Here is a 24,386-nt window from a genome sequence, read left to right as displayed (position 1 = left end):
GGACATGGGAGTGACAGGCAAGGACAAAAGAGCCAGAGGCATTATTGGGTTGAATGGAGCCACAGGTCTACCAATCTGCTGCCCGATTGACCTGACTAATCAGTACCACCTGTATGCTGTTTGTCACTTCTGTTTGTGTACTTGTGTTCTTGTTCGTGCGTGGATGTGTGTACATGCAGGATTGTGTGTTCTGTGTATGCACATGTGTATATGTTCCTGTATGCACATTGGTAAATGTGCTTATATATTTGTATTTGCCTGAGAGACAGACGGATGGACAGACAGGCAGACAGAAAATGGAAAAAGGGAAGGGAGGGCTGGGGACCAGAAGAAAATAAGCAATAAGAGGAATAACTCATTAAAAAAAACAGCTGGACTATGAACAGAAAAGGCTGATGTATTCATGCTTTTCCACTGGCGACTCACAGATTCTGGGCTGATATACGCAGACGTGACCAGGCTGCCCTGTATGTTTAGTCTTATAAATAGAAGCCCCAGATGATGCAGATGTTAATTAATTTGATTGATTGGCGACATAGCTCAGGAGGTAAGACCGATTGTCTGGCAGTCGGAGGGTTGCCGGTTCAAACCCCGCCCTGGGCGTGTCGAAGTGTCCTTAAGCAAGACACCTAACCCCTAACCCCTAACTGCTCTGGCGAATGAGAGGCATCAATTGTAAAGCGCTTTGGATAAAAGCGCTATATAAATGCAGTCCATTTACCATTTATTTGCACAAAATGAAGGACAGAAACACTTAAATAGTGAAGTACAAGCAAACACAACGCGCAGGTGATGTTAAAGAAGCCTCATGGGGCTTATAATGAGACATCAACATTGCAAGTCAGCTGTTTTCCTGCCATTACAGTGCTGTCCCCAGGACTCCAAATGTGTGTTCCACTTTTCAGCTTTCTAATAGCTCTCGTCAATCAAGTCACCATACACTGTACCCTTGAGCGGCACCTGTAATTAACGTTATTTGTGTTTTTGGCAAGATTATTAGCCTTGTAGTAACTGAAATTGAAAATATGAAAATAAGAACATAAACAGTTACTGGAGTTAAAAACTGCCACATCAAACAATTTGACTAGATTCGAGAGGCAGTAGTTTAATTCTTTCATTGTGATTAGGTATATTTCTTTTGATTTCGGATTATGATTACATAGATATCAAAGAATGCAATGGCTGTGAGTAATTTTGGCCAAAAGCATCAGATACATGCCCTAACTGTGATTTGCTAATTCAGCAGCTGGCGAGGATGGTCAATACCAAGGCTGCCAGAATCATAGCTATGGCACCAAACGTAATTGATTTTGACAGGCTTGACCCATATGGTGCCCCTGAGCTTTTGAATCCCCTAGTATCTCCAAAATAAGACATGTAGGACTCTGACACAGAGGGGAAAAGTTAATTGTGGTTGATCAACATGAAATACAGCAGGAGAATCATCGCTATGCGTTTTGGTTCCCTCCATTCACAAAAGGCAATTGTGGCTATTTCTGTCAGGGAAAACTAAGCATTGGCAGAAACAGAGAACTGCATTAATACCGGAGGACCCCAAAGACAAGCGGTGGAAGGAACTGGCCTGTACAAAGTGATGATGACTCGTGCACAATATCCGTTTGATGTTATTTTTGACAAAGAAGCCGGGGGGCGGGGCTAAGATGGAGCAACGCTATGTCTGGGTCTGGGTTACAGAAAGGAAATGATTCAGAGCCATCTGCACAGTCCGAGTGGCCCGTTTTGGCACCTGTGCAACTCCACACCTGCCTCTGCACACATGCAGGATGGCTCTACAGTGTATAGACATAGGCACCATACTATTTCTAACATAACATAACATAAAACATAACATAACATAACATAAAACATAACATAACATAAAACATAACATAAAACATAACATAACATAACATAAAACATAACATAAAACATAACATAAAACATAACATAAAACATAAAACATAACATAAAACATAAAACATAACATAAAACATAAAACATAACATAAAACATAAAACATAAAACATAACATAAAACATAAAACATAAAACATAAAACATAAAACATAAAACATAAAACATAAAACAACATAACATAACATAACATAACATAACATAACATAACATAACATAACATAACATAACATAATGATGAGAACAGGTCATCAGCTCAACAATACTCGCCATTTTCTAACTAAATTTTACTTAGTGCTCTGATTACCTACAGGCTAGATAGTATCACTGTATCAAGCCTGGTCTTGAAAACCCCTAGAGTTTCTGCCTCTATTACATGACCTGGCAGGCTATTCCATTCTGTGACTACTCTCTGCATGAAAAAATGCTTCCTTATGTCTGTGTGGAATTTACCTTTGTGTACCCCTTACCCCTTGTATCTGGAAGGTGGGCAGAAATACAATCACTACATCACACTTGGCTGTGGATGTGATTCAGATAAGCAGCCAAAGACCTAATCTGCATTCCAGCTTCAGGCTAAGTTTAATGGTCTTTAGTGTGGATTTTTGCCTTGCACAAGTGAATTAGATTAGTTATCTACATAGCACATTCTGCTGATCCAGAATCATAGGCATTCTTTTTATCTTGTCCATGATTGAAAAAGATCTGTTTTCGAAAAGAGGCAAATGTAAATAAAGCCCTCTGTAGTTCATATTTATTGTCTTAACCAACAGTGCAGTTCATAGGTATATGGAGTGTGACACAATTTTTGTTGTTTGGTTCTGGACTCCAGCAAATTGGATTTTAAATGAAAAAATAAAGATGGTGTTAGAAGTGCAGACTGTCATATTTAATTTGAGGGTGTTTGCATCCATATCAGGGGAACTGTATAGGAATTACAGCTCTTTTTTATAAATAATTCCCCCATTTTAGGTCACTAAAGGTAATTGGACAATTGCCTGTTCAGCTCTTTCATGGCAGCTGTGTGTCATTGCATCATTAGTTCATGCATAAGAACACTAACAAAAGGTCCAGAGTTGATTCTAGGTGTGGAAAGGTCTCTCAACATGAAGACCAAAGAAGTATCAATGCCAGTAAAGCAGAAGGCACAACAATCAGAATAAATCGATGAGACATGCCCAAAACATTGGGTGTCAAAATCAGCTGTTTGATAAATTGTTAAGAAGCAAGAAAGAACTGGTGAGCTCAGCAATAACAAATGACCTGATAGACCACAGAAGACCAATGTACTTTCAATTGTGAAGAAAAACCCCAGTGTCAAACAGGTCAAGTACACTCTGCCTCAGAAGCCTCAGAAGCAGAACGGCTAGGTTAGATTGCTTTAAAAAAATAATAAATAAATAAATAACATAAACAACTGTAGAGCAAATATGGCCTCCAAATCCAAATCCTGCCCTGGTTTTCTTCTCCCAGGTAATTAACTGAACAATTAATCCTTCCGACTGGCCAGACTATCTTCACACCTGATTCCAAATAAAGGGACAATAGAAAACCAGCAGTTCTCAACTCTCAAGGACCATGATTTGAGTAACAGGGCTGTAGAGTCTAATGGACAGATGAGATGTGTATTAAACCTTATGCCAAAGTGACAGAAAGAGGAAAGTGTGGAGAAAGAAAGGAACTCCTCATGATCTAAAGCATATCACCTCATCAGTGAACTATGGCTGAGGTAATGTTATAGCCTGGACATGTGTGGCAGCCACAGGACCTGGCTCACTTGGCTTTATTGATCAGATGTTACTCCTGGCAGCAGCAGCAGGATGAATTCAGAAGTGTACATAAACATCTTACCTGCCCAGTTTGTTACTTCTGGGAAAAATCTTCCCACTGAAGGCTTGTTTATATGCAGATATGTTTGAGGGTGTGTTAGCTTTAATTATTGGTTGTCCTTTTCAGACAACCTTGGAAACAGAAATTATAACTCTTTATACACAAAAGGGAGAATCAGTACCACATAATCAATTTTTTAAAAATTAGCATGGCCACACTTTTGGGCTTCTAACATAGCGTATGTTTTATATAGGTATTTTCCACTGACACAGTTGGGTATTTAAGTGACTTGATCAAAGTTCCTGTATAAGATGTGGATCTACATCATTCTGGACATGATCCGTGTTTGCTTCAGCCACTCAGCTACAGTTCTGCATTTTCTCCCTGGGCACGTCAATCCAAATTCATCAATCTATGTTTAGAATTGACTGACACATAGTTTCTTAAAGGAACTGGACATAAATCACGACTGGACTCATTTAGAATTTAGAAAAAAAAAAGGGAAACAGTGATATATTTTAAAATTGTTTGAATGACACAACTGTATTTTTTCTGAAGGATGATCTACAAAGAAGGTGGAACATTGTTATCTGGATGACACAAGATGACCAGAGATGACAAACTACTAGGGACTTCTGTTTGTTAAGGCGGCAGTGCAGTATAATGGGTAATAAAACTCTTGTAACCTAAAAGTCACAGGTTCGATTCCCCGGGAGGGCACTGGCGTTGTACCCTTGAGCAAGGTACTTAACTTGTATTGCTTCAGTATATATCCAGCTTTATAAATAGATGCAATAGATGTATATGTAAAAAAAAAACGTTGTGTACGTCGCTCTGGATAAGAGTGCTGAATGCTTGCAATGTAATCTAATGTTAAATTTGTTGAGTTAAGTTGGTTGGATGATTTTCGCATCCAGAGTTTAGTCCATTATCTATTGACAAACAACGGAATAACACTGACTGTGCAGTAAATTTGTCACACAGTGTAAACACTACACAGAGTATGTACCATACAACAGTGTTTTAACATAGTTGTTCAGTAATTATTCAACAGAATATGCAATGGTGTTTACAGGCTATACATGGTGCACATTGTGCCTCAACATTTTATTTCATTGATTTAAATTGGTGTGTACTTGTACAACTTTGATTCAGGCAGCACAGTATATATATTTATATATATATATATACGTATATATAGTACAAGCCGTGTGTTTTTTGTTTTATTTTTTAAAAACCTTAGGTAGACATTCAGTTAATGTATGTCTATCGAATAACAAACCAAACTATTAACTTTTTTTCACTTTCTAGCCAAAAAAAAAGATGAGTTTTATTTAAAATAATCTTAGCCATGACTTTCCTCAAAATAGCTTCCTTACAAATGTACACATTTCTCAGTTTTCAGTGTAACTTGATAATGAATAAAATAATTTGAATATTTGAAAAGAACTAGGCTGCTGATAAACCTTTCTCTGGGAAATTTGTTCCAAAAAGAGTCTGTGTTAGACTTAGATTGTTAGACTTAGATTTTTGGCTTTACTATAAGTACACGCTACACAATAGACTATAAATTGGCTAAATACAATATACATTTTCCACTATTCCATCATAAAATTAGTTAAATTATGCCTGTGTGTCAGTAGATCACTCCTGCAGTTGGAGATCCTCTAATCCAAAAAACAATAAAAATGCTATTGACTTAACTGAATTATAATTACAATTAGGACTTAGTTTCTCAAGATGCACAACTTCATTCCTGTATAAGACACTAACAAAGACGTTCACCCAGAAAAAGAGAAAGGTAAAATGGTCTTATGAATGAATCTGCAATGTCCCAACAAGTCTTTTTGGAAAATAGTTCTCAACAATTGCAACTCAGCATAAATCTTAGTTGACCCATTTGCCACACCAGTTCAATAAACTAATAAATATAGTTTTGAGAACAAGCTGAGAATTATCTGCACTGGAGAGTTGGCATCATCATTCACTTTCCATTCGCATAATAGCCCTACCAATATCATGTTCATTTATATTAGGTGAATCTCATATACCAGCTGAGCTTTGACCAGAGATAGCAGAGAGCGTCTATCACTATAGAGATTGAAGGTCCCTGAATGACTGAATGGAAGCAGCCCACACTTGGCCTAAGCAGTCTAAAAATAAGCACTCTAAAAAAAATGGAGAGGCCTCTGATATGTGTGTTTCTTTTAGACACATAAGGCCTAGCTTTTTATTGCTGTAGCATGGCTACATATTGCCATGCTTGATTCCCAGGCATCTGGAATGAGTGAAAACTAGAAGGGGACAGCAGCAAATGCACGTCGGCACCCCAATGCAAAGTGATTCAAAACAATACTATACGATATGCTATGCTTTATTAACAGTTAAACAGCAGTATTTTCAAGTGATAGCCATAGGCATTATCGTTATTGTGTGTTATACATAAGAGGTATAACCACAGAATGCCTGGCAACGGAAGCAATCATGCAAACCAATGTACTGTACTTTGCATGGCACATTAACTGGAAAAGTCCTATTGGGGGTAATAAATGCTAGCGTCATGTTAACTATCACATGCCTGTTGTTCAATGCAATAAATAATGACAAAGATGAGCCTTCCGTGTCTCCAACAGAATTTCACAATAAAAGCTGAGCTGAGTGAACATTTTTCCCTGCTTATAGTATAAATGAGAAAAGTGACTGGACCAGTCTCCTGCTTGTGACTACAGAATTGCCAGATCAGACACAATTTCTTATTTACTGTAATACTTGTAATTATTTCTCTTTATCAGACAATGTTTTGACAATGCAGTGGTTTTGCCACATACCTAATAACAGGGATTTTTGATTGACCTAAAATGGATATCTGGGGGAGGCTACAGTGTGATGGTACAGTATAACATGGATTCTGGTGCTTGAGGAAATGGAAGCATTTGGATGCAATCGATAATTCTCTGGAAAGCTTCCCAGTTTGACATTGTCAGATACTGCCAAGATTTTAATTGTCTACAGAGTCAATCAATGCATGTCACAGTCATGTGATGGTAAACACAAATTTTTGGCAAGAACTGCTCACAGACATTACAACATTACAATGCGGAAACTCTCAGCAACAAATGTGAGATTCTGGTTTCACTATTTGCAGAGCATCTTTATTCCAAGGTATTTGGTTAAGTTTACTATTGTCTAATAAGTTTGATTTGCAGCAAGAAAGCAATTATGCTAAAGTGGAATTCTGCCTACTGAAACCAAAGCATAAAAAATAGTTTGGGAATTCAAGTTGAAGCCATTTAAATCCTTTACTGTAAGCAGATGCCATTGCCTGAAACAAAGTTGCAAAACAAGTGATTCCACAATTTCCTGTTCCAGAAACTGAAAAGATGCATTGATTAATGCACTTCATATGCAGGAGCGTTGTTCAATCTTAAACATACGCACCATGGTGAAAAATCAAATCAAATAAAAAAAGACTTTACACGCTAGGGGGAGACTCTGAGAGCACAGACAAACTTGTGGATTTCAATAGGAATGTACGAATGCGTTGATATAATCTAATTTTGATAAGCCACAAGAGAAGACTGGAAAGGATGGTTGTTCAAAGGTCACTCACTTTTAACCCTAGCTCTCACAGATGGTCTTCTGCGCAAGCCAATATGGACTATATTTACTGCTCAAGTCTGCAAAGACCTTTGCAAACATTTGGCAGGAAGGTAGGAAAATTCCACAGCGCTCTTTTAGGTATGCGTGCTGGTCGCTATTTCCTGTAGCTGCTTATATGAAAAAAGGAAAAAAATATGTTCACCAGAAGAAATACTGTAATATGTAGCTGATGTTTGCTTTTTTCACGTTTCCCTCTGAAATGAGTTGTGGACTGCAGTATCATGTTTTAGCCACAGGTAACATTCCCCAGCAGTATGCACAAGGACTTGCTTAAGCACGGGCCTGGTTAGACTGGTAAGATATGTCTTTTGACATCTGAAACTGAATGACTAGCGTATTCATGAAGAAAAGAGCCTGGACCAGTGCAATGTACACACAGATTTCCTGTTGGAAGGTTGGGGATTCTAAGCCAGCATGGGTTGTGGCTATTCATGCCATAAAAGCTGTTTCTTGAGCTAATGTCCCACAGTAAAAATTGCAGTCCATTACCAGTTAACCCTGAGAACCCACTATTCCCACTATTGCTAAAGACCTCTGTGATTGAGTTTCTACAGATCAAACAAAGAAAGGTACACCTGACAGTCTACACAAACCTAACATTTTATGTGAGGTTTATGTTGTTGAAAGGAAAACTAAAGCTAAGTCACCATTCCGTGTGTAAACCGTTAAATTGGGACACAATGCATTATCTCTCGGTAATCATAATCAAACTAATATTGACCAAAAAAGAAGTAGAAAAAAACTGTACGCGTTTTCATAGTGTTAATTAATTTAAACAAAACTATGTATCATTCTCTATCTAGCCTACCATTGCAGTATAAATTACGTCAGGTGCGTGTGTTGATTTTGACAAGGAGTCGCTGGGCATATTAAAAAGCAGAAAGTTTTGTTGTGTGTTTTCTTGTTGCTAGGGGCGGAGAAAACAAGTTTTTTTCACCCTCCGACGTTGAGCAGTATTTTTACACCAGTGCTTACGTCTGGCTGGTAAAAACGGAGTTCCGCATTCTCAACCCTCGATACTATATAAACGGGCTGATGTAACAATTTTTGCTTTCAAAAGTCTGCATGAGAACTTCAGTTGATCGGGAAAAAAATTCTGTAAATCGGATTTAGGACCAACGACGAAGGTAAATCAAACTTTTTTTCTCGCTTGTCTTAACATATTTACGTAATTATGCAGACAGGACTCGTGAGTTTAAATAAAGTTAGATGACTATTAAAACTTTTTAAAACTCCCTATGAAGTTTGCAGCCTTGTTCTTTCGTAAGTTGCCTAACTGAATGCAAATACAAGCTACCGATAGCTTGGAAGTGAATTTACATCACTTTTGTTAAAGGCTTTATGGCTTCGCCAAAGGGCTTTTTTGTGCATTGTTTGCGTTTTTGCTGCTTTTAATGTTGTCGGTTGTCTGCAATTTTACTTACTCGGAATCATAGCATATATAACTAAGCTAACCTTCTAATTACTAACTGACTGGCTGACAAGTTAACCAATGTGTTGCTTCACAAACAAGTTCCCCAGCTAACCTGCCAGGTTACATATGGGAAATTTATTAAATGGGAAAATTGTTACATGAAAGTTTAACTGGAAATCCGCGACAGCTAGACTACTGTACAAGTCTAGGCTAATTAGCCTAGCGTTTGCTGTCTTGTTATGTAACGTTACAGAACCAGTAATATCGCTAACGAGCTAATTTACTGTTGTGAGGTAATCTGAGCTTTTACTGTACTCTGTTCCCGAAATAATAAAAAAGCATCTATCTAACTAACTCCATGGCGCAAGGTAACGATGTGATTACTATCGGTCCTGGATTTACTTAGCAAGTCACATCTTCACCTTACCAACTTGCAGCTCTTTTTCGCTTTGCGAATCAAAACGAAATGCGTTCAATTGTGATAATTGCATTGCGAAAACATGACTGTATTTGTCACACTGAGACGCGACGTGCTCAACGCTGTCACCAGCAGGCAAACATTCTGTACAGTCAGCCAGTTAAACCAAGCTATGACAGTCGAATGGTTATTGTAAAGAGCTTGCTAATTCACAATGTATGGAAAAGGAAGTTACTTTGCAACTATTTGCGTAACGATCTTCTTCGACCAAACGTTCGCGGGATAATTCCTTAATACATAATAATATGGCTAAATTAAATTGATTACAATTGGATGACCAGTAGTCATATGCTGTTTTCTGGGGGGTTGATAGCCAATAGTTTGCCAAGGACATACTGAGAACAGCTGAGTACCACAGTTCTTGGAATGTCCATTAACCGGGGGCCGATCGATTTTAGGTAATTACAAACAGTGTATGCCGTGGAATTCACCTGGAAGCATGGATCAAATTAAATCCATATTCAAAGGAATTCTCTAATTGTTGTTTTCTTTTATGTGTGTGTGTGTGTGTGTGTGTTTGTTTGATAGCGTGCGGTTTACTGCCTATCTTTATGAAAACTGTTACTGTTTTCCTGAACTGCGGATGAAATGGCTATTCAATATATTCACAATGAATGTGTATCGAGTAAATGTTTTTTCAGCCTAATACAGAACATTGTTTTATTAATTAAGAATTTCGTACACCCCATTGTTAATCACACGTAAAGTAGAGGTGAAAAGGACACTTTAATATCTTTCTTAAAAGCTGCCTTTTCAGTTTGTACTTTACCATTTTTCTCAGTCGACAATGTTAAAACCAATTGCAAGTAAGTTTTATTTATTTATCTTTGTCAGTTGCACATCGACCATTCAGAACAGACCCATTATATGTAGCTAATGGAGGAAGCAGTATGCTTATAACCCCTGGTTAGATTTAGCTATAAGCTGTTGAGTGATAGTCTTAAACCAAAGGACAGTTTTCATTAGACAAGGACAGCTTGAAGGACATGGGGTGAGTTGCAAGACGTTTATTGGCTATAGCCCCAGTTTGGGATGTAATTGGTGACTTTGGTTGTAGAGGGAAGATTCTGGCAGGCCAAAATGATCCTAAGCATGTGGCATAGGGGTCTTCAGGTGATAAAGGCAGAAACCATTTGTGCTCCCATTTTTGCCCATGTATTCATGAGGACAGAATGGCACCCTGGGACTGGTTATGCTTGTAATATGTGTCTTAATTGCTTGTTTCATGCTTGCTTGCCCCAGAGCACTCCCGCTTATCATGCAGGATAGTATGTTCTATGTTTTCTTGTAGTGTTTGTCCTGAGTCGGAGATCTGTTCCTCCTCTAGGTTTCTGTTATGTGAACACACAGATCTACAGTGCTGTGCAAAAGTCAAACGTTTGGTTTATTCATTTTCCAGTCAAATCAGCCCTTCAGTGCAATTATTTTTCAGTGTTAGACATTAATGCAGGAAATGTATTATGCATAAAATTAGAGAAAAACCTCCAAGACTACATAATAGCCTATATCTATCAGTACTTGTGTACTCTCATTTGTGCACCCTGCTACCACTTTAGGTCTTAGGTCACCAATCCTTCCAATCAACAAAAAGTTACAGCTGTGTCCTCCCAACAAATGTTGTTACTAAAAGCGTCAATGACGTTATGTTAGGTGGAGGATCAGTGCAAGTTTGAGGTTGTATAACAACATCTGGGTTTGATGATTTGGTTTTGATTAAAGGCACCATGGATGCTGATATATACAAACACATCTTAACATATCATGCAGTACCCTCTGGACAATGTTTGATTGGGAGCTAATTCGTTCTACAGCAAGAAAATGGCCCCAAGCACACTGCTAAGAATATCAAGGTGCTGGCGTTCTCAGAACAATGGACTGGCCAGTGGCCACCCCAGAGTTCAGGCCTCAACATCATTGAACGTGTTTGGGATTAGGCTACTTGGATCGAGAGAAGCAGAAAATGCAACTAATGTCTAGGACTGAACTTGGGAGGTGTTTACAGGAGCTGTGGAAAAAATATCCCTGCAGATTGCTTTGAAAAACTGTAAGTAGGTCTCCCGAAAAGAATGGAAGCTATAATAAAGGTGAAGGAAGAGCGCACTAAAATATTTGATATATACATAGCTGTTTGAGTTTTTGTGTAATTTTGTGTTTGCTGCATTATTTTCTGACACTGAATAAAGTAACTTGCATTTAGTGACCGTTTTCACTGGAAAGTAAAGAAAAGAAAGGGTGGTCTCTGACAGAAGGAATGGTGAATGTAAAAGTTCAGTTAAATGTTCTTTTAAAATTTTATGAACAACATAGACTACAAAAAATGTATGTCCTGAGCTAGCTTGTTTGTAGTTGCTAGAATACTAGAATCCACTGTTTGTTGGAACTATTTTTTTTTTGGCAGAAGCTAGAAATATACAGATATTCATAATAAAATCTAAATACGATTTTATGGCAGATAATTGATTTCTTTGGCAAGTAGCAATTGCCTAAGTGAGAATGTACAGCGAGCCTTCAGCATGAATAAGACCCCTTCACTTTGTGTTTCAGGATCACCACCTTCTTAGGGCTTTTTTTGAAACAATTTACTGGCTCTTGCACATTGTCCCTTACATATAGAAGCAACATGACTATATTTTCTTTCTGAACTATAGCCTAGTTCTCAGCATGCAGTTGTGCCCCTCAAGTAAATCTTTACTGTAATTCCTGTGAGTGCTTAGCTTGGTCATGGCATGATTATTTGCACAAAACATATGGGCTGTCAATTATACCTTTTTATTTTTTACAAAAATGAAATTCATTTTAAGTTGCAGTTATCTTTTATATTTTATGTGTATGATCATGGGTAAGAGTGCAGATCTTGTGTTGTGTGCTTTTGGTTTATGGTATAGCCTATAGCCTACATCATTTCCATGTGAAGTGTTACCAGTTAAAAATAAAGAAGTTTCCTGATAGTGTGGGATGCATCATTTATTTTTAAAGGCACAGAAAGAAGGTAGCTTTACTGTATGTGGTTTGGAGTGTAACAGCCTGTATGATGGATGGTGTTCCCGGTTGCTGGAATATATCCCAGACTAACACTCAGGGCGGCCTGCTGGGTGATGCATGCTTGGTACTCCGGCCAAACAGAGGCCGACCTTTTGTTCAATTTGTAAAAAAAAGAAAAAAGAAAAGAAAAACTAACTGTAATATTTTCACAGAGGACTTTGAATTAAATCCGAATTAAGTTGAATGTCGAACAGTGTGTGTTTGTGCGTGTTTGTGTCACTGCCACAGCGCTTCAGGCATTACTCAAAGGTCAGGTGGGAAGACCACACCTGAGAACCTATTCCGTGTAGCCTCTAGGTAACAAGACAAGCTCCATAACTGCTACACCACACTGTGGAAACATTAATAGCAGCGTTAAATGGCTGTTCTCTTCCGGTTCCTTGAAGCACAGAGTATCCATGCCTGCAAAAGCCTCCAGAATGTCAAAGAGGAGGTGGGAGCACATAGGAGTTTTATTTTTTGAAATGCATTCTAAGGGCAGCTTTAGATGTGACTGGTTCTGTCTGGCTCCCAGTCAGGAAGAGGAGGTGGTGGGGTTATTATTCAGTGTATGCCAGGACAACAACATTGTATGTCCAAGTGGCTGCCTATGTGCTTTGTTGATTTAGTGCAATGGTTAGTGCAGTAACAATGGAAGTGAACACATCTAATGCTGCTCTCATTTTAACGCATTTCAATAAATAAAGCTACGTGCGAGGTGGGATCTGAGTGGCATTCAGGAAGTCATGCACCACTACTGTTTTGGCTTTTTATTTTTTCTCTGTTTCCACACAAGCAGGCAGATTTGGGAGATTAAGAACAAAAGGACAGGCAAGGCACAGGCTGTACAAGCCAATGTGGATTTACTGTCAACATTATTGCCCTTCTATGAGGGAAAGCAGGTCCGTAGTTTAGCCTAGCAGACAAGTGCTCCAGCCTATTCTGCTGGGCCAGACACGGAGACCTGCTGGTGTTTGACCCAGAAATTGCTACAAGGCAATTTGGCTTCATCACTGTAACCGGTTGGGGTGCTTTCATGCTTTGTCTTTGTCTTGGTGACATTCTGTGAGTGGAACATTGAACTTCAACATGTAGAAGGGCTCTTAGAAAACATTTGAACATTATGCTATTGTACTCCAACAATTTTGTCATGCAGTTGTGGTAGGTTTGAGATTTTGAGGTTCTTTGCTGTGAGGACTATTAGTGAAACTAGTTTGACATTTACCTGTGTAACATTGCGTACTGGTTCAGCAGAACCCCTTATCTTATGCTATGAGTTGTAGTCTTCAAGCAGTGAGATGGTTCCTTACCCATTACTCCAAACTGCTGCCAGAGTGGCATAGGCCTACTTGGTACATTTAGTTGTATTTTCATTGGTCCTTACGAGATCTGTTCCCTGTAGCACAAATGGGCGCAGGAATGTATATTGCAGCTGAAACAGGATAAATTAGGATAAACAGTTGGAGCTGGGAATGGAAAGTGAGAAAGCTGCTGTGGTCTGTCTAAAGTGGGCCAGTGAGGACACGCTCAGAACATGAAAGCGCACATAACATGGCAGAACCCCCCCCCCCCCCCCCCCGTTACATAAGCACCACGGCTGCTGTGAATGAAGGCCGCTTCCAATCGACCGTCAACTGCGGTTGCAAATGTGTGACTTTTTACGAGATTGCGTAAATTCGAGTTGGATATTCTCAGACCTTGTTGTGGATAATTTCAACTTTTTTTTCAATTTCATTTGCGTCTTTTTATGTAGTGGTGAGCATTGGTTTTTGTCTAAAATGTCGAGGGCTTTGGAGGGGAGGGTGGGGAAGAATTATTGTCTGAAGTTTTATTTGTCAACGCTTTCCAGTTTTTATACTATCCGGCCTAAATGCTAATGAGTATTGTTCACATATTCTGGCAGGGCAGCGCTTGTTTTGCAAATGGATTGTAGGCTGCCATCTTTTGATGCATGTAAGGTTTGAAGCAAGGTGTGAGAAATTTAATTTGCTTCACAGTGGCTGCTGTTTGGATCCAGTGATAAGTGATGACTATATGTGAAAATATGCTCTTCAGAATTGTGCAATACCCGTGTTACACAACTTCGCTTTCTCGACTGGGGCAGTAGCCTCACTTAAGGCTGAACAATGTACTGACCACAAAAATGGTAATGCAACTGAGGTCACACTGGTCATCCTCTGTGCAATACTGCATTGTCTTGTTACAGCCCTGGGAAGATGACTTCCCACCCATACTGCACTTGCTGTAGGATACGTTCATAAATCGAGTGAATGAATAAAATAAACGACACAGTAGATTCCGTAGATATTTAAAGCTCAGAGCAGTTGGTGTAACCTTACGATTGTGTCCTGGGCATTGGTAAACAGTGGTGGTGTTCAGATGTATAACGTTATGGGAATGAAAGCAGGAAGTGATGTTCTGTTCCAGTGATGGATTGTTGAAAGCTGTTGATCGTGGGTCACTCTGGACTGTTTAGATTTATAATATCTGCTACATGACAAGAAGCATGGAAGGAACCCAGAGGGAAAGCAGAACTGTTCTTCTGAAGGGATGTCTACACCACAGGCAGAGAAACCTGAAATGAGTATTTAATAAGTAGGAATAATTAGCCTATAGATTATTTATTTATCAATTAGCCTGTATTATTAGGGTTCCAAGCATGTAGTCCTGGAACCCTATTGCTTTTGCTGGAATTCGCTTTGTTTTCTTTTTCTCCAATAAAAGTAGGCTAGCTGTGGCTCAGAAATCATAAGTCCTAGAGTAACCATATTCGGCAGGTGGCCGCTGTGCCCCCCCCCCCCCCCCCCCATTTAGGTCATACATGTTGGCCAATTGGCAGTGCTATAGGCCTACTACATAATTATTGTCCCTGACTCTCATATGACAATTCCAATTCCAATTTACATTAAATTGTCCTGCATGGTGGTAGTTGGTCTGATTTCAGACCTGCCTCTCTTGCCTCTCCAGGTAGGCGTTAACCCTTGTTTTTTTGAGAATCATCTATCCCCTCTGTAACATTTTTCAGATGTTTCTATTGTTTGTAAATGAACCTCTCGCCTCAGACACATCAAATGGGAAAACGGATTGCAGACTATAAGCATAATTCTATGAAAAAATGAACCTGCTTTCCTTTCCATGAGAAAAATATAGAACACACCCATGCAGCAGAAAGACAGGGGGAGAGCACATCATTGGAACAAATACAATTCATTGGAAATTCCTTTTTGTCTCAAGGTAGCATTATCTTCATTCACATGAAATCATTTTCGTGATCAAATTTAGAAAAATCAGTTTAGTCATCATAAACATTTTATCGTGAAGGGATACATTGCCCCATTAACATCCCAATAGCAAATGCAGTAATTCCTAGTGGAAAAGTTCATTCACAAAATGTATGCTTTTTCATCAGCAAACAGAATCAGCTGTTTTAATGCTGAGCTCATTATCTTGCGTTATCCAAAATCCTTCTTGCAAACACTGAATGAATACATCTGAGAAATAAAATGGGCTGGGAACAACAAGTTTCGATTCAACTTCCTATATTTCAGGCTCACAAACTCTTCCCCCCTTCAGGTCTGGGCTGCATCATTAGATAAGCATTTCTTTTGTATTTTCCAGGTCACCCAGCACCCTATAACCTTACCAAAACACTACTTCTTATTTTCAAAGGATTCATAAATTAATTCTTTTTACTAGGACACTTACACAATTTGAAAGTATTTCAGTATTTTGGCTGTGTGTTGAAATATCTACTGCAAGTTGGACTAGAAGGAAACGAAGGGCATAGTGATATACCAGCCCAATTTACTATTTTTAGCCAAAGCAACTTGCACAGTATCCAGCATTTTAGAGCAAACACTCCTCTATGTTGTGTGCAGCGAGACATAAATATAGGGCAGGAGTACCGCAAAACTGTTTGCAGCGGGTCCATGTGTCCGCCTCGCGCGTAGGCGACCTTATCCACTGGCATTACTATGGTTACGCCTCGCTCTGGGCCAGCCTCGCACGTGCCACACACGAGCCTTGAGTTCCCTGTGGGGATCAGGATATTGGGTCAGTGCGTGGGAGGACGAGATTGAGCCTGATCCCACAAAACGCTGTCCTGTTCCGCCCCCGACCAGGGATCGCCCGCTGACGTGTTCTCATGTCAGTTAGGGTTTGGTTGGGTTTCCCAAAGCCGGTCATGTCCCGTCAGCTCACTGAAGGGCTTCTGTTAGATTTTTGTCAGTTATGATACCAAGGAGAAGTGAAAGATGAATTGACTGTTGCAATATTTTCAGTTCCATCTTTTCTTCATATTTGCAGTGTCTTAATGCTGTATGACCCTTGCCAGGGCAGGCCAGTGCTGTGGGAGCACTTTTTGTCAAGTTCACTCCTTGTTAAAAAAGGAACGCCCTCTAAGATGCACAAAGGGTAACACTCCCCAGCTCCACTGCAACGAATGTGGGAGTTGTTAAAGTGCGAGGCCCATGCTGTGAATGTAGCTGAATCTTTTTGTCTCCACCAGCCACTGTGGCAGCCAAATACATTTTCTGCTAGCCACCAGTTTTTTTTTTACCAGCCACTTCTGAAAACCATGGGGAGAACATTACAGTTACAAAGGCCCTTTTAGAATTCAAATAGGAAATTCCCATCTAAAATAAATCAGTTGACTTTGGGCTTGTTTTTTTTCCCCCAAAGTTGTTTGAAAAATGTGAAGTCAGGGATTGCATTACATTTTTTGTGCGTGTTTGGAAATCTAATAAGAAATATTTTGGCTGGTATTGCTCATTGGCACTAGCTAACATATTAATTTCACCTCCTCTGTCTCTGTCTCTCTCTCTTTCTCTTTAAAGTTTTGAAAACATCTCAGATGAAACCTATCCATGTATATTTTATAAATGGCATATTTCATTATCAGTCAACCAGATGGATTTTTTCCAGGAGCACGTTGTTTGGGTAGACTGTCTCGGCTATCCGCACCTCGACATTTCCACCTGCGGTACAATAATTGTATTTCGGTAAATCGTATTGCGGTAAATTATATGCAGTATTCCATAACTTGACTCTGTTGCATTAAAGTTTGACCTGTAAAACTGCCATTGGGGCTATTGTCAATACTGTCATTGTATAGGCTGCAACCCAGCTATGTACAAAGTGGAGCTGTTTTGCCGCTAGGCTATTTCTGTGCAGTCTAGAGACAATTGTGCAAATGTAAAAAAGTAAACCTAATTTGAGGGTGCAGTGTTTTAAAGAATTGTAATTTGATTACGCTCGTGATAGAATAGCATGGTCAGTGTTAGCACGGCGTGCTGGCATTGTGATGTCATACGCGAGGCTGAACGTTCTACTGCAGCGTTCTAATCACATCGGTTTGATTGATGGGCGCGCTCCAGAAACCACTCTAGAATGGTCACACCCATTTGAATGCACGCCTGCCAATGTAGCTGGTGGCTAGGACAGTTTCACCCGCCACGGCCAACAGTTTACCCACGGGTGCTCATTTCAGAGCCTGGTCACAGGAGGACCGGGGCCTGCAGATACCTTTTCACCGGAGGCTGGTCAGCCTGGAGACACATTCATGTATGCGTTTATTAACTCATGAATGCACTGATACATGCGCAGACACGCACGTGGCAAAAGCATCAAATGGGACGGCCCGATGCCAGTTTGCCTTGGGCACGACTCTGTTCCGCAGCCCCGCCGCGTGGCCCTCCGGCACGGCGCCAGTCTGCGCGGGCCACTTCGCCCTGGGCAGAACTCAGCCACGGCATAGGCTTTTCTGCCCTCACTGCGAGAGCCAAAATGGCGGCATTGCATCAACGAAGGGCAGCTAATCTCAGCCAAGCGTCTGCCGGCGAGAAAAATCCCCTCCTTCACGAGCGGTCATTTCCTTCTGCGCTCTGTGAGTAGTTACAGTAAGAGCTCTGCATCGTTCCTGCCAAAGCCGGAGGGGAAATTTCTGTATTTTTGTTTTTCCTCTTTCCTCACATTCGAGGCTTTGAATACTTAGTGAACTCCCATTTAATTATATATTGTGGGAGGTCTGCTGCGGAATTTTATTTATTTATTATTTATTTTTTTGAGCGATGCAGAATATTTTTTGTACTGATTTGTCCGGGGCCATGACGGGAACTCTTCCTCCTCTTCCCTGGGAGGTGGGGATGGGGGTGGGGCAGGATATTTGGGCCACGAACTGGCGATTCACGGCTGTCGACTTCTCTCAGGCCTGGCCTGTGCTTCGGGGAAATGTTCCCTCTCAGTACAGGCTCTTTGGCCGACGCGGCACGCCTAACACTGGAGAAATGGTGGCAGGAGAGCTGGATAGGGGAACAGTGCCTGCAACTCCTGTGGCCACACAGGACGTCGCGTGTGAGGGAAGCTAGTTTGGGGGGATGGGGGGGGGGGCGGGGTGGTGGTGTTCAGTGTTTCTTGGCACCGCTGGAAGCTGCTTTCCTCGTAGCTAAGCGGGGAAACGTGTCAGGGTCTGCTTCTGAGCCTGGCTGCCTCTTTCACTGACGTGTCCAGAAAAAGCAAACGGGCCCCACCAAGTGCTCTGTAAATGAGTCGAGATATTGCCTCGGGGAAGAAAAAAGAGGAAAGAAATGATAAAACGGGTAGATTTTGGACTGGCTCCAGCCTCATCCACCTTGAGTAGCAGACTAACAATTTATGCAAGGGCCTGCCTGCCTGTTGGCCAGGAGCACCTTCGCTATGACTTACCATTGAGCGTAATCAGGCTGATGGGTTAAGACAGAAATGGGGTGGGGCAAGACTCGATGGGAAAACTGACCAATGAAATATTAGCATCGAAGATCCGCCTGAAAGGGAGATTGAAAGACTGCACTGGCCACACCTACTTGGAGCATTGGATTGTTGGAATATGGTTATGTAAGGTCAATTCTTTCTTTTTTTTCCTTTCTGTTTTGGCTTTGGGAGCCGTCTGAGGGTTTACACCCTGTCTGTTTTGTGAAAATGAATTCCCATCAAAGTACTACAGCCAGAATAAAAAAAGAATTTAAAAAAACTAACCAAATGCACATGCCCTCCTCTCTACTGGAAATACAGTAGATCATTAAATTGTTTATCAGTTACTTAGCCTATGTTCTGGGGTGATCGGCAGTAAACATGCCTTGCATTTTACCCATTCATCGATTGCAGAACATTTCCTTAAGTAGTTTCAGTCCGCCAGGGTCAATCCATTCCCCTAACAGCGGCAAGTGACCTTACTGTTCGTAAAATTCTACATGGAAATGAAACGGATTATTAAGCATAACAGCAAACCTTTTTTCTGATCCCCCTTCTTTCAGTCCTTCTTTCCAACTGTTCATGTTTCCTCTCTTTGCTTTCCTTCTTTGCTCACTACTCTTTGTACCCTTTTTTATTTTTCTGGTCCTCCTTCACTTCACTTCATCTCTCTCTCTCTCTCTCTCTCTCTCTCTCACACACACACTCTCTCTCTCTCTCTATGTCTCTCTCTCTCTCTCTCTCTCTCTCTCTCTCTCTTTCAATAGTGGAATGTAGTTGTATTAACCCCCCCCCCCCCTTCTTCTTCTCTTCCAGCTGGTCAGGCGTGACATGATGCCGGGTCAGCTCCTGGACCCCTCCCTGACGACCGGCTCCCTCCCCAACCTGGGCCCGCTGGCCGGGATCCCCGCCACCACGCTGACCGACCAGCTGAAGTTGGCCAACCTGCGCGCCATGGGGGGCGTGCTGTCCCCGCTCCAGTTCCTGGGCAGCTTGGGCAAGAGGCCCCTGCCCCTGCCAATCAAGGGGGAGGTGAGGACCTTGGCATGTGGTTGTGGGGCAGTGAACTGGAAATGAGCAGCTCACATTCTTTCCATGGCGAAATCGCATCTGCTTTGGCATCAATAAGTGGACTCTTGAATAATAATAACCCTATTTTAATAATCAGAGCCCCTTTGATTATTAGGCATTACTCATATTAGGATTACAGTTGTCATGCACCTGAACTGTAATTTATTAGTTGCACCAATGCACCGATGTCTCAATTAGTTAAATATCTGTGTACACCAATGTTGGTTCAGATTGGATAACATGAAAGGTTTTAGCGGGGATGTAAGAAATCTTCAGCTTACCTTAATGAGGGATACATAAATAGCTAAATGATGCTCCCTGCAGCACTAAGATGCAGCATTCGTATGAATGACATTTGCAGAAGTGCAGATTGCCTTCAGAATGTAGTTAGACTTGGTTTTGCTTCAACGTGTGGGACTAACACAAGCATCAGGTCCTCAGGGAGTCGCATCCCCGCCTCTCTAAATGAAGTGGGAGCATAATGCACACACACAAAACTTATGTCCCCTCGAATGGACATATTGATTGTTGCCTGTATTTTAGTCAGAAATATACGTAGATTTTGGGCAGCCTATTCCACGCAACAGGAGTAGCGCTTTAAGGCCACATGTTTGAATGTGCATGTTTGAGTGCTGTACATTTCCCTCAAGATTCTTTGGAGTGCTGGTCAGAAGTCTTGGTGTTTGGCATGTTCACTGGGGAGGGAAGGCAATGTAACAGCCTTGTTTCATAACATGAGCAATGGTGTCCTCAAGTGGACAAAATTCAGAAGGCACCACAGAGGTTTTATGTAACAGAAATGTTTTATTATGTCATTCAGTGGGAGAGCTGAGTTTATGATATTGGCTCAGACCAATAATAATATATGGACAGATTTGGAATAAATGTACAGTAACTGTATGATTGCTTATGGGCAGGGAGGCAGTAATTTTACTTCCACTGTAGCTTTTATCAGTAGAGGCTGCAGTGCTGCAGGTCCATATGCCTCTCCAGTTGTGACTGTGTAGGCTGCCAAATTGATTCAGCTTTCTCTGAGATGTTAAGAATTGCCATGGAAAATCATTTATGCAAGGTGATCTCTAAGTGAATTTGAGGTCTGCATTCATATTGGAATTGACAGATGATCTAGAATGCATTCGTTTAACATTTTTTGGTAATTATGGGAAATGCAGTCTGTGGAGAAAACGGTTAGTGGTTTTGATAAGTGCGACTGAATGCTTCTCTTTCTCTGGCAGATGGAGGAGGACGATGAGAGGCGGAAACGGAGGCGGGAGAAAAACAAAGTGGCCGCCGCGAGGTGTCGGAACAAGAAGAAGGAGAGGACGGACTTCCTGCAGCGGGTGAGTCTGGAATGGTAAAGCAGAGTGCGCCCCCTACCTACCTCACTTCAGTTATCACGCTCTTTTAAACACACAGATTTGTACGAAGCACACCCTCACAGTGCTGCGTCACAATAGTGCCACCTGCTGGCTGCATAACAGTCTGGCCATAGCACACATTTTACCCAGCTTCAACTCTCCAGTGTGGTGATTTTTTTTTTTTAATTTTCAGTTGAACTGTAATGTAGGAGTCATGTCAGATTGATTGAGTTTATTTGTGGGGGAAAAAGGCATTTCTCTCTTCAGAGAAGGTGATTTGGAGTCCTACATGTTGTGACTCAGCTGGTATTATTGCCATTTGCCATTTTTCAGTATTCAATAATGCTAAATCTATTTTATGTGGTCTAACTTGTCCCAGTTGGGAGTGTAGCCTTTCATATGGAAATCCGCATCATCACCCTATGATTAATATTTACATGGAAGACTTGGGTTTTAGTGTAGACCCACACCAGCTGTTTCTCTTTCAAAAGCATGAAAGAACAGCATACCACTTCTGCAGGACAGGATTCTTAAGAACTTCATCACCACTTCTAACACCTGACCCCTAAACTACGTATACTGTATGTAGTGGTTCCATGTGAAATGGTGGGCTTATCAGTTTAAGCCGCAGAGGAATGCAGTGAATCTAAGTTGCAGTCCCGCACCCCTGACCCGATGCAGTTCGGTACGGACACTCTTTTAACTGCCCCCTCCCCCCCCCCCCCCTTGCCTCCAGGAGTCTGAGCGGCTGGAGGTCCTGAACTCGGACCTGAAGGCCCAGATAGAGGAGCTGAAGCAGGAACGGCAGCAGCTGATCGTCATGCTCAACCGCCACCGGCCCACCTGCATCGTCCGGACCGACAGCGTCAAGACCCCCGAGAACGAGGCCAACCCCCTGCTGGAGCAGCTGGCAGCCAAATGAGGAGGGCGGAGCACCCCCCCCCCCCCACCACCACCCTTTGCCTCCATGGCGACCATCGCCACGGGGACTGTTTACAGAGCAGCCAGCGACACTCGGCTCAGCTCAGAGCTGCGTGCGTGTGCTTGTGCGTGTGCGTGTGTGCGTTTCTGCTGCGGCTCCCACCCCGATGCCTGCCGTTTTGAGGGCTTTTTTTTTGTTCTTCCCCTCCCACAACATTTATAAGGGCCGGTTGATGTGATTGACTTTTGGCTCGCTTTTCCTCCCCCAGTTGTAGTTAGCATCTTCTGCCGCGCGGTTGGCGCTGGCGATTGCTACGGACGAGCGGACGGTCGAGAAGACCCTTCCTAAATGGACTGCACCACGCTGTTGTTGAGGAAACACTAAATCAGTACGGCAGATCTGTCACACGTACCTGGATGGAACCCAGCGTGTCACTCTGTTTCTTGCCAATGGTATAACTGTTGGAAATACATGTGTAGTATTTTATAATGCTGATTTGCATTCTGCCTTTGACAAAAGGCAGTCTCTGGTTTAACCTGCACTGTGGTGACGCAGGCGTCATGAAAGCACATATATAAATGAGTTGTTTACAATTTCTGTTTTTGTATTGCTACTTCCAGTTTTACACAATACATGTTTTTATATTGGTTTATATATGTATTATATAAAAGTATATGTGTATTCACTAGATGTGATGCATTTTATGTCTGTTACAAACCGATTGTTTTTTTTACACTATGTTAAGTCACCTTTGTTGCATTGTTGCATTGTTGTTTGCACGTTTATAAAAAAAAAAAAATGTGGTAAATATCCATTCCCGGCAGAGTGGCTTTTCAGTGCCCACATTTATACCTGTAACATGTATTTCTTTGTTACTCTGTTCTATAACAATTAAATACTGTTTTCAAATGAAACATGATGTCTCAGCCTTCTGTTGGTTGGATTCTCAGTTCTCAGCTATGCAAAAAAAATTCCTGTCGGACCGCCAGGCCTACGGATGTTTGTGTGCCGTTGAGTGCCTCCTCAATGCTAAACTTGCGAAAGTCAGTTATTCTGGGTTGTTAGCAGGCATTCATGAGAAAAAATAATTATTTCAGTAGATTTTACACATTTCTAAAACAAAAAACCAACCAACAAACAAAAAAGATCCATTCTCTCAAAACAGCAACCACACTTTCTCTTTTTAAAATATCCCAATCCCGCTGCAAACTGAAGTTCGGTTTTTATTTAAGATAACACATATAGAAACAAAGAAAAAATATATAATCACTCCTTCAGATCATATGGCTCTGTATCCACGAAAGAGTACTTTATTCTTTGTATCTGAACAGTTTTTATTTTTAGTTTAACTGTTTGAGTACCTGTGTTTCATCTGATGTGACATCAATACCTTGTACCTCTGATCCAAGTTATGGGGAGGCTGAGGATGGCGGATCACTTGAGTTCTGGCTGCAGTGCGCTATACCTATCAGGTGTCTGCACTAGCAGCCATAAGCATAATCGTCAGTGCAGCAAAATTCAGCGTTGCTGCTTGTTTTTAATTTAGCGGCGTATTTAGTAAGACTGGTTATGTAAAACAGTACAGCCGCAGCGAGTTCAAATGCACTGCCCGTATAAACTAAGTACACAGTTTTCATATTTCAGGCTGTTTAATTATTTATTGAATAGCTAAGCATCTCCAGAGTCACCACCTCTCAACTTATCTAACAGGTAAATGTTCCTAAAGATGTGTCATGTGTTCAAAAAATATTTTAAAATATTCTCTCCTTTCACAAACGTAGGGGAGAGTCGCCATAAATGTAACGCTTGATAAAGGTACCAGTCAATAACTTAATGTACAATGCAGCTATCGTAGCCATTGCAGGTTTGTACGCATGCAGTTCAGTTCTCTATAGCCTCCCAAAGGAACGGAGAAATGTGATGTGTGACTGTGTGCGATACTAATACTAATTTTTCGAGTATAAGGCTTTATTTTTATTGGCAATCATACATA

General features: G+C 41.1%; 1 protein-coding gene across 1 annotated transcript; it reads left to right on the top strand.

Moving 5' to 3' along the window:
• The first annotated feature begins 8,369 nt into the window (after positions 1 to 8,369).
• LOC118228806 (jun dimerization protein 2-like) lies at positions 8,370 to 23,307 on the top strand. Its single transcript, XM_035420239.1, has 4 exons — positions 8,370 to 8,530; positions 19,859 to 20,074; positions 21,349 to 21,453; positions 22,208 to 23,307. Exons 2-4 carry the CDS (start codon positions 19,874 to 19,876, stop codon positions 22,391 to 22,393), a joined length of 492 nt encoding a protein of 163 aa, XP_035276130.1. The 5' UTR covers positions 8,370 to 8,530; positions 19,859 to 19,873; the 3' UTR covers positions 22,394 to 23,307.
• Positions 23,308 to 24,386: the final 1,079 nt, after the last annotated feature.

The sequence above is a fragment of the Anguilla anguilla genome, chromosome 6 (assembly GCF_013347855.1).
Source record: "Anguilla anguilla isolate fAngAng1 chromosome 6, fAngAng1.pri, whole genome shotgun sequence".
NCBI lineage: Eukaryota > Metazoa > Chordata > Actinopteri > Anguilliformes > Anguillidae > Anguilla > Anguilla anguilla.
This window is presented reverse-complemented; position numbering and strand designations above follow the sequence as displayed.